We start from the raw sequence: 11,025 nt of genomic DNA, 5'->3' as shown, positions 1-11,025 counted from the left end.
CTTTGCTATTTACTTCCTAAATAACAACAGTGCTACGGTGTTAATTATGGTAGGTCAGTTACTTGCTACAGAACACAGGACTGAGCCACAACAATGTGCTTGTTTTCACTGTCAGGAAGATTTCAGTGGCTTTCGGTAACTTGCCATTTGTTTGTTTGTTTGTTTGTTTTTTAAGACATGTTTTTTCTGTGTAACAGCCCTAGCTGTCCTGTAAATAGCTCTGTTGACCAGTGACCAGGCTGGCTTTGAACTCGCAGAGATCTGTCTGCTCTGCCTCCTGAGTATTAAGGTTAGTGCCACCCTGCTCAAAGGTTTATTTATCATGCCTATAGTGTTCTGCCTGCATGAAGGCCTGCACGCCAGAAGAGGGCACCAGATATCATTGCATGATGGTGTGAAGTATTGTGTGGTTGCTGGGAATTGAACTCAGGACCTCTGCAAGAGCAGCCAGTGCTCTTAGGCACTAAATTATCTCTGTAGCCCTGGATAGTTTGCTGCTGTTGCTAATGAGACACTTTGAACTCCATTGCACCTATCATGTTTTTATCATGACTTGGGCCAGGTTTATGACCCTTATTCTTCTGGTTTGCATTGAAAGTTGACACACTTACAGGTTATAAAACACACACACACACATAAAACAGACCAAGTATTCACCTCATGGTAGTATGCATTTTTCCAGAATACACAGTGAAGCATAAGCCTGTGCCTACTTTCAGTGGTAGAGCAGACAGGGTGCCAGTAATCTCTTTTTGGAGACGAAATTTTTGGACTTGCTTTGATATCTAACTTAATTTGCATGATTCTGGTTTCTCTCTCTCTCTCTCTCTCTCTCTCTCTCTCTCTCCCTCCCTCCCTCCCATCCCCCCCCCCCCCGTGTATGTGTGAAGATGGGTGAGGGTTGGAGGGTGTAAGTTGTGGGCGCATATGCACAGATACGCAATATGTATGGAAGCCCATGGTAGTTGATGTTGGGTGTCTTTTCTTGATTGCTCTTCATGTTTATTTTTTGATAAAGAATCTATAAATGAGCCCCCAACCTCGTGAATTAAATTAGATAGGTTAGCCAGTGAGCTTCAGGAATTTACCTCTGCCCTGCTCTCTCAGGGTTGGAGTTATAGGCACACTCCATATTGTCCGACCTTTAATGTAGATTCTGAAAATTTCTGAGAATACGAACCCAGACCCTTGTGCGTGCATGGTAGGCATTTTTATCAATGAAGCAATTTCCTCAGTCCTATTTCTATTTAATTAGTAAAAAATACAAACAGGAATCTAGCGTGCATATGTATATACACCCACAAACTCATGTGCAGAGAGAGGGGGGAGGGAGGGAGTGAATATCCAGAAATGTATAGATTAAACCAGAATATGTATATTTCTTTATCATTTTAAACAGTCAAGATGACTTGAAGATTCATCTATAATTTATGTTGTAGATAGTTCGTGTTTGTTTGTTTATTTATTTATTTATTTTTGCTTTCCAGTTTCTCTTGAGTCAACAAACCTATGATTTGTATGTTATCCTATAATGGTCCTCCATGTATGTTTTTTAAACTAGGAATATTTAGATAAATGCTTCCCATAGATATGGAAACTGAACATTTTTGTCATGTTCTACATTTTTAAAAGTTCAAGTATCTAATCAAAAACAAATATTTAATTTCATCAAATATGTTTTTTCCTTCCCTGAGATATATATATCTGTTTTTCTCATCTGTTGTGAGAAGCTTGCCCTGGAACTAGCTCTTGTAGACCAGGCTGGCCTTGAACTGACAGAGATCCGCCTGTCTCTGCCTCCCAAGTGCTGGGATTAAAGACATGCGCCACCACTGCCCGGCATGCAGCAGTAACTGTTATGGCTCATATCTACATGAGTGGTTCATTATGTGCAAACATCTCCAACTGTCAAAATCTACAATTTTGTCACTGGATGTAGTCTTGGAAGCTGCATAGGTCTTGCTGTGCTCTGGTCAAGGCGGTGGAATTTCTACTATCTGGAGTTTCCCATGGGGTGAAATGCCTTTGCTAACACATTCTGTCTTTGTATTTCTTCTCTGTCTATGCATGGTACTGAACTTGCTATATGAGTTAATTAGAAACAAGTCTTCATCTTGTGTCTCGGTGGGACTGAGAATGTCATTGGTGGCTTTTCCAATTTACTTCTCTCGAGTGCACCATGTTTATTTTATATGATGCGTTATATTTTGCTGGTTGTGTTTTGTCATTATTCTATGGGGTTTAGCGCCTATAGTCATGAGCTAGAGTGAGTCATAATTTCCATTTTTTTCACACTGTCATCGTCAAATTTTCTAACAAGGTAATATGAGTCTCACAAATGAGCTTGTGGGTCAACTTCTTTCTCTGATAGACAGCCACCCTCAGCAACGAGGCAGAAAACCAAAGCGAGGGAATAGGGTAGGATGGCTTGTGAGTCAGTGGAGCCAGTCCTTTGGGGGAATGATTTAGTGTTATAACTCTGTTTTATTCCAAAAAGAAAGGGGAATATAAAGACTGGGGATAGTGGTTGAGGCATCACCTAATTTGCATTAAGTGGCATGCTCCTATCTTAAAACTTTGTATGAGGCAGTGAGGTCCTATAGCAGAACTCCTAGTATAAATCTTAGTAACCCTATGTATAGTAGGGACTTCTAGCAGAGAACTGTGACAAGGGTCATGCTAAAGATAAATCAGGCAACCAGGATTAGAGACAACTTTCAAAAAAGGTCAGTCCTCGGGGTCCAGGGGCAGGTAGAAAGCAAGAAGTCTCGCTGAGGAGGGAGTTCCCAAGTCCTTGAGCTTTGGAAAAAGCAGACAGGTCCAACAGACTGTGATCTCTGACCAGCAAGGTCTTCCAACAGAACTGGGGAATGTTCCATAGTTTCATCAGTTCCATCAGTATTCACTGATAGTTTGTGTAAAAGTAAAATTAATATTTTGTTGGATATTTAAACATGAACTTGCAGCCAACTCTTGTCCATAGTTTTATACTATCTTATAGGCTGTATATGTGTTCTGAGGACTCTAGGGTGTTATATTTTCCCTATTTCTGTATGTCTTTAGTACATTATCATAGGATCTGGCCAAGCAGACTAAGAGTCAATGTGTCTAAGTGTCTAATGTGTCAGTGTGGCTAAGAGTCAATGCAACATTGAGGCGAAATATTTGATAAAGCGGCAGTAATTGTATACCTGCCAGGTTTAAAAATATCTTCTTTTTAAAAATTCCATTTACAATCAAGTAGAAGGTGACTCAATAATTGACGTTATGCAGGTGTTGGGAGTGCTTCTCATTTCCCCAGGAAGTGATCCACACCTGGACCAGCAACTAGACTTGCACGCACCACGTGATTAGGCTATGATTATCCATCCTCAAGGCTCAGCTGCCTCTCATACCACCAAGGACAGATATGAAAGCATTATCCTTGTAACTGAAAGGGTAAGAGTTCTTCATTTTTCTAGAGAAAATGAGTTGTTTTCAGTTGACAAATTTGGTACAGAGGAGAAATTTCAGGGTCTTTTCTAGAATTGTCGTCACTGCCTGATAGGGCAGAAAAATCTATGTGGAATTTTTTTTTTCCATTTCTAAAGCTACACATTTCCCCTGTGTGTTACAACCTGGGGGAGCTCACAGACACAGTGGATTCATTAGACCTACAACTCTGCTGTATCCCCCAAGTTGCTGAACAGATTACTCCAGAGTCCATAGGCTATAATAGTAGTCCTGAACCATAGTTTGAGAACCTAGTAAGATATAGGCATTTCTCCTTTTCTGGTATTTTACTTATAAAGCTTCAGTTTGAAGTAAGGCTGACAGAAATATTTCTGTTAGGAGGGCCATAAAGTATTTTTAGGGTCAGCGCTTTCTTCCATACAGTCTTCTGGGTTCATGAAATGATTTTGGTGGTGGGCTTGGGTGTGGCTGTGACTTTATGATGACTTTGGTTATGGGCTTGGGTGGGGTCATCACTTCATGAAGACTTTGGTGATGGGCTTCAGTAGGGCTGGGACTTCATTATGACTTTGGTGGTGGGCTGTGACTTTATTGTAGCGTTTTGTTGTCTGCTTTCAAGTCAAGGAATGGGGAATATTTTTATCAGGTCATTGAAACCTAGTGAGGATTCAAGAAAGGCATTCTTCTGCTTCCTTCAAGACTCCCACCATTCAAACTAGGCCATGGGAATGGCTAAGTACTGACGTCTATGTCTCTTTCTTTGGGCAACAGGGGCAGGATGGAAGCCAGCTAGAGTACTGCCATATTGCTCACTCGGGTGCTCCTCAAATCCTAGGGGAAAGTCTGCTGCCAACTAGACTTAGCTTAGCAGCCTGGAACAGAACCCAGATGAAGCACAGACTATGGACATGAAGAAGAACTCCAACCCTGGTCACTACAGTCACCTGCAGAGGGCAAAGAGCCTTTCTTTCTGTGGTTCATCTTCGACTGTCCATTTTTTAATAATATAATGTGAGTTTCGATTATATTTGGCATTTAATTGTTCTTTGGAATGAAATATACCTGTGATTGTTTTGTAAAGTGTATCTGTAAAGTCAAACTAAAGTATAATAATATACGTGAATAGAACAGAACAAAACTGAAAATACTACCATGCATGCACAAAATAATGGTAATATTTTGTAAATCCTCTCATATATAGTGAAATACAATAAAATACTTTATTATTCTTTATATTTAGACCAATTTCAAATTTTCTGTGGTTTACAGTTTATCTTATTGGTACTCACAACATCATGCGTGATTATTGCCGCAGTTGGGGCACACAGCAAAGCATTACTTGTAAGTGTTCACACATCTGGGGCTGGCAAGATGACAAAAGATTGTGTCGTGAGATTCCAGAAGACCTAAATTTGGTACTCAGTATCCATGTTGGGCAGCTGCACAGACAATTCGAGCTCCAGAAGGTCCAAAGACCTTTTCTGTCTTTCACGGGCATCTTCACTCACGTGTATACACACACACATACACACACAATTAAAATAAAAAAAAATCTTAAGAGTCCATACATATTATTTTTCAAAGAACTTTGTCTACCTCATAACGATTTTATTGTTTTATCAATGAAAATATAATACAACATAAGATGGGTTTGAGACAAATTTTCCCTTGAAAACACTGTAATCTTTTGCTTTGTTTGCTTAGGGAAGGTATTCATTTTCAAGTTTAGGCTGCCCATGAATTTGTGATTTTCCTGCCTTGGCCTTCAGACATGCATTCTTAGCAAGCACTCAAAGATCCTTACCATTTAATCTATTGTCTTCTGAGATTTTTATTGTGGAGAATTCCAATATCTTAATTCTGATATTTAAAAATAAGCTTGTGGGTATATGTATGTGGTATAATGAATTCTCTTCCCTCTACCTTTTAAGAAACAGTCTTTCCAATAAATGTCTAGGAGTGTCTTCTAATCTGCTTGCTCTTTCCTTTAGAATAAGGGAGTCCCTCCTCTTTTTTGTTGCAGAGGTGGATATGTTCCAAAACCCCCAGTAGATGCCTGATGCCATGGTTAGTACAGAATATTCTATATACTATTTTTTCTTATATATACTCATCTTTGACATAGTTGAGAACTTTTATCTTTTTACTTAAAGTAAGCATTTCACAGCTTCTCTTTGTCATAACTGAATTGCTATCATCATTTCTCTTGTGACAGTAATCAGTTGAACATAAGCCCCAGGAAACCACCACAGTGCATCTGGTAGCTGGGATGGCTAAGTACCTAATGGTATGTAGTTCTTGAATAAAAGATTGATTCATAGAGTGATGTGTAGTTTATTACGCTACTCAGAATAACATACACTTTAAATTCATGAATGGTTTGGGAATTTTCCATTTACTACATTCAAAGTATGGTTGACAGCAGGTAACTTAAACTAGAGGAGGGCTAATGTACCCATGCTTTTACTTTAAATCATGAATGCAGTTACAGTAACTAGTTCATTACATATTCCAAACAGTCCCAATTATGTTTTCAATCTCCTGTCTTGTCCTTGAATAGTATCAACTGCATATTAGCATTAAAACATGTTAATGTCTCACATCTCCTGAAGTTACACAGTATCAGTATAAAAGTGTAAGCAATTTGTTTTAGGGTGATGATTCAGTGGGTAAATCACATACTGCACAAGTATTGGTGTGACTGAGAATGCTGTAAACACGGGGGTGGGAGGATTCCTAGGGTTTGCTCTCTTCTAGTCGGGTTCCAGGTTCAGGGAGAGACCCTGTCTCAAGGGAATAAGGTAGAGAATGACAGACCATGACACACAGCATACTCCTCTGTCCTCACTATGCACAAATGAACACTCAGCCATACACACACACACACAGCCACACAGCAATACATACATACACCCAGCCACATACACACAGCCATACACATAGCCACACACACAAACACAGCAACACACACACACATAGCCACACCCACTCATACATACACAACTATACACAAACCCACAGCTACACCCACACACCCACAGCCATACACACAGCCACACACACACAGCCATACACACAGCAACGCACACAGCCATACACACAGCCACACACACACAGCCATACACACAGCCACACACACAGACATACACACAGCCACACACACAGACATACACATAGCCACACACACACAGCCATACACACAGCCACACACACACACACATACACACAAAAAATAAAAACAATTTGAAAACTTCAGTGTTGTTTCCAAAGAGTCTTGTTAACGTGATAAACTGTGACTATGCATTAGGATGATAGAATAAGCCTGTCTCTTCAGAGTGGAATCAAACCTCTTAGTGGGATCTTTGTAAGTTCTAGCTCTGCTTTGTTAGTGCCGTAGGTTCAGTACCCTCTGAAGATTCCTTGTGTAATCCTACCTCAGACTCTCTTCAGGTCCCCTGCCCTCCCCATCTTTCTTTCTGCAGGCCTGTGTTCACAGACTAGCCCTTGGACAACTCTACCTGATATTTGCTTCAGGAGGTTGGCACAGTCTGTTCCCTCTCTCTGAAGATACTTCTCCCAGATCCTCTGCTTCTTATCATTGCATAACTGCACCCTCAGAGCAACCTCCCGTGACTTTCTAGCCGCTCTCCTTTATCGTCCTCCACTTGGGTCTTCACAGAATGTATCAGCATTGCACAATTTCTTGCTTTTGAATGTTTTCCTCTTGTGTCTCACGTTACACAGGGAAAGGCCTTATCTACCTCATGGCGACATTTCCTGAATGACAGAGAGCTCCATTTATTAATGAATCATTTTAAATTTAAAACTGCTTGGTATAAATACTTGAAATTTAGAAGACTCATGACTTTTGGCTTCATAGTCTCAATTCAAAGATAAAATCATCAATTTATGTGTTGTCTCAAGAAAGATTGCTTTTACTTCATGATTATTTTTTATACAAAGTAACACAACTGCCAACATATTATTTCCTATATAATATTAATACAGGAACAATATCTGTGCATTTTTAAAAAAATTAAACTATATATATATATTTTTTTTTAACTGATTCAGGGTTTCACTGTGTAGACAGGTTAGACTTGAATTCATGATTTTCCTATTCAAACCTGCTAAGTCTTGGGACTACAGGAATGTGACACTATTCCTTTTATTTATTAGCATCTTTTTTAAGAAGTCAACAAATGATACTCTATATCTATTTTTCCATCCATGTATATATAATAAATTTAATTTTTTCTAGGCTTAAAAAAATACTTTGTTTGCCAAATATGTGTGTATGTATATGTAGTAATATGTTTACTTGAACACATTTTGTTTCTGAGAACTTGAAGGTAGGCTACTTCAAACACATAGTAATGAGGACTTCTTAGGTTCCCAAAATCATTTATGTATTTCTTTCTCAGGCGAGGAAACCACGACTAGATTACTTTTTAGAAGTAATACATGCCAAGGACTGTCTCTATAAAATGAATGTCAGAAAAACCATTCACATAGAGCTCTCCCTCTAGCATCTGTAGATAGATGGCTACACAAGCTTATCATTGGATATCAGAATATTGTGGGTACTCGAGTCTCTTGGATAAAATGACACAGTGTTTGAAAATGATAAACACTTCCTGCTGTATGTTAAATCATCTCTAATTGCTATGCCTAATACAGCATAAACACCGCACGGATAGTTGCCCTAGTGTGCCGCTGAAGGACATGCAGGGCTGACTGTCAACGGGGCTGGTTCTCCATAAGCTTCCTTACTAACTCAGATTATAGCTTCTGTTTCAGAGAATTCTATTATCTTATTTTGTTTGGGAGGATTTTCAGTTGCCTCCTTTGTTTTGTTAATGGCCTATAAATCTTTAAGAAATAAAATCTCTAGCTTAAACTTATGTAAGCAATTTCAACTTTTTCTAACTATCTTATAAAAGATACTATATAACCTTGGAGACAAGGTTGAGAAAGCCAGATACTTTTGCATTTCTACTCATTTCCATAATCATGGCTACATAAAAAAATATAGTTCCAAATTAATATAACAGTGTACACCTGTTTACAAGGTCTCATTAACAGCTCTATTTTCTGCTCTAATGTTTAAAGTTCCGTACTTTTTGGAGTTTAGAACAAACAGATAGTATGCCGTCTTCCTTTATGCAAGTGGAGGGTTGGCTGGACTTTGGTCACACAGTGATACACAGGTCTTTATTATTTTGGACACTGATACAATGAATCTAGTGAGCATTCTTCCCAAACTAGCATGTGCTCTTTTATTACAAGCATGATGAACATTGCTGATATGGATACAAGTTTGGCTTACGTAGACTTGGCTAATATCATTAATTGGACATTGAGTAAAAATAGAATACATGATGGTTTTTCCAAGTATCGTTGACTTTAAATCAGAATATTAATATATACCTTCATGTATGGCATTCTTTAAGCTCAAAGAGACTTAACAGGTAATATTTACCTATCATTCTAAACAACTTTCAGATATTTAACTTTGAAAGAAAATACATTTGTGTGTTAATAAAGTATCACAATTAAACCTTTATTTTTCTCACTAGAATGAAATAATGAATCAAATGAAACAAGAAAAATGGCAAGGAAAGATTTAGCATAAAACAATACTTCTTAAAAGAGAATATCAAGAATGTTATGAAAATATACACATTGCTTATAGAATGGCAGAGTCCAGCCCTTTACCTTAAAAAAAATCAAAGGTATTCACAGCCTTCAAGCTTCAATTTAGAACCTTAAGCTGGGAATGGACCATTCCAACACAGATGGTGTTCTGAATTCATACTGAAAGCAAATATAATAATTTCTCTGGAAGACTATCTGGATGTGTTTTTTTCTCAAACTGTAACTATTCTATTTTGTAAGAGGGACTGTATTAATTGTTATATCTTTCTTTGCCAGAGAAAGATTGATTTAGAATGGGTCTAAACAACATTAATAAAGTCAAAAATAACAACAGAATATTTAAAACTATGATTAATGAGTGACGATTGAACACCTATCTTCTTTAGTACGGGGTTTGCAGTCATTTGCATATTGTATTCAGCCAACAATCACATTTTAAATTTTAATTAGTAGACATTAAAATATAATTAGCAGCAAATAACAGAATGACAAAGCTAAAAAATTCTTGAAGAACAAAGGAAGCAGCGTTATTTAGTCTGAATGTGAAGTACTCTTCCAGGAACCTGAGTCAAAATATCTTCTTCAATTTTCCCACTTGGCCTCATTCTTTTTCCGAGACAGAATATTGATAACATGAGGAGATTTGTCAAAACCAGGGTGTGCATTCTTCGGACTCGAGATCCCCAAACCTCAATAAACACACATATAAAAGAACGCAGCAAATTCCAACATGGCATATACACAACAAAATTAATTCATTTATCAGAGACATATACAATTTAAATATGCATTTTCCAGGAGGAAGCAGAGGACAACAGAGACAAACCGTAGCTATCAAACCAGTGGAACAGAGAAACACACTACAGAATTCACACAATACGTGAGTTATAAAAGAAAAATAATGCTTTAGGAAAAGAAGCTGGTGGCCTAATATATGATCGTGGATATATTTGCATATAGAATGAAGAAAGTCAGCTTGCATGAGGGTCATATCTATCTACCTTGAAGTCATATCACACATACTAGAAGCAATTTACAGAATTTGCCAGGTTTGCATATACAGAAATTGCAAAAATGAATTAAAATACATTGAAATATAGCACACTCAATATGTATGAATATAAACCTCCCAGGATTGACTAGGATTGGCCATAATTGGCACTTGCTACCACGGAACAAGAACGGCAATCAAGGAAAAGAAGGGAAACTCCAGGAAAGATTCCACGGGGGAAAAAGAAGGTTTTTTTTTTTCCAAAAAAAAAAAAAATTGCTCTGATTCTTCCTTATGTAAAATAAAGTTGCATGTTGTTGATCCGCAGAGTCCAGCATTTTGTTTTTTTGTTTCCCCAGCTGGGGTGCTGCTTGAAGATAGTTTGCATGTCTTAGGCTTGCCATCTTTGTTTGCTTCATTCGGATTAGGTGTCCCTTAGTAGGAAATTGGTGGAATCCATGGAAATATCTACTATACTGATGACTTTCAGGCCAACTCCTGAGCAGTTAGTGAAATGTAAATTTTATTTGTTGAAAGAAAACAACAACAACAAAAAAAACAGATCTTGTTATTAGAAAATGTCCTATCGCTTCACATTAATTCTCTTCAAATAAAAGATCAGCGACTTCCCAAAGAAAATACTATCAATAAAGCGTGTAATAGCCTCTTCGCTTATGCTTCCGGAAGCTGATGCTCCTTGTGTAGGTAACTAGAGTACAGGGGTGCAGAATGGTGCTTGGAGTTTAGGGTCAACTTTGCTGTCCGCTCCGTAGATTTTACAGGCGATTTGCTCTTTGCTTTAAGAAGAGAAAGTGATATTGGAAAAAAGTCAGCACTTTAGATTAAAGCAAAGCACCCTTCACAAAGCCACAAACAAGAAGCAGGACAGAAAGTCCATGGCTTGTAGCTATCCTCGCACCTGC

At 38.1% G+C, this 11,025-nt stretch overlaps 1 protein-coding gene across 2 annotated transcripts in view; it reads right to left on the bottom strand.

Annotated features, from left to right (window-relative positions):
* Positions 1–5,024: 5,024 nt before the first annotated feature.
* Vstm2a (V-set and transmembrane domain containing 2A) overlaps positions 5,025–11,025 on the bottom strand; it is a 29,760-nt gene continuing 23,759 nt past the window's right edge. Inside the window, exon 5 of one of the 2 annotated variants that reach the window (XM_048435461.3) lies at positions 5,025–11,021. In XM_048435461.3, coding sequence (XP_048291418.2) covers positions 10,945–11,021 — 77 coding nt within the window. In that variant the 3' untranslated portion in view covers positions 5,025–10,944. The remainder of the gene's footprint in view (positions 11,022–11,025) is intronic. The other variant, XM_048435459.3, reaches the window with a different exon arrangement.

This window comes from Myodes glareolus, chromosome 8 (genome assembly GCF_982192425.1).
Source record: "Myodes glareolus chromosome 8, mMyoGla1.1, whole genome shotgun sequence".
Lineage (NCBI taxonomy): Eukaryota > Metazoa > Chordata > Mammalia > Rodentia > Cricetidae > Myodes > Myodes glareolus.
Note: the sequence above shows the minus strand (reverse complement) of the source record. Positions and strands in the feature narration are given on the sequence as shown.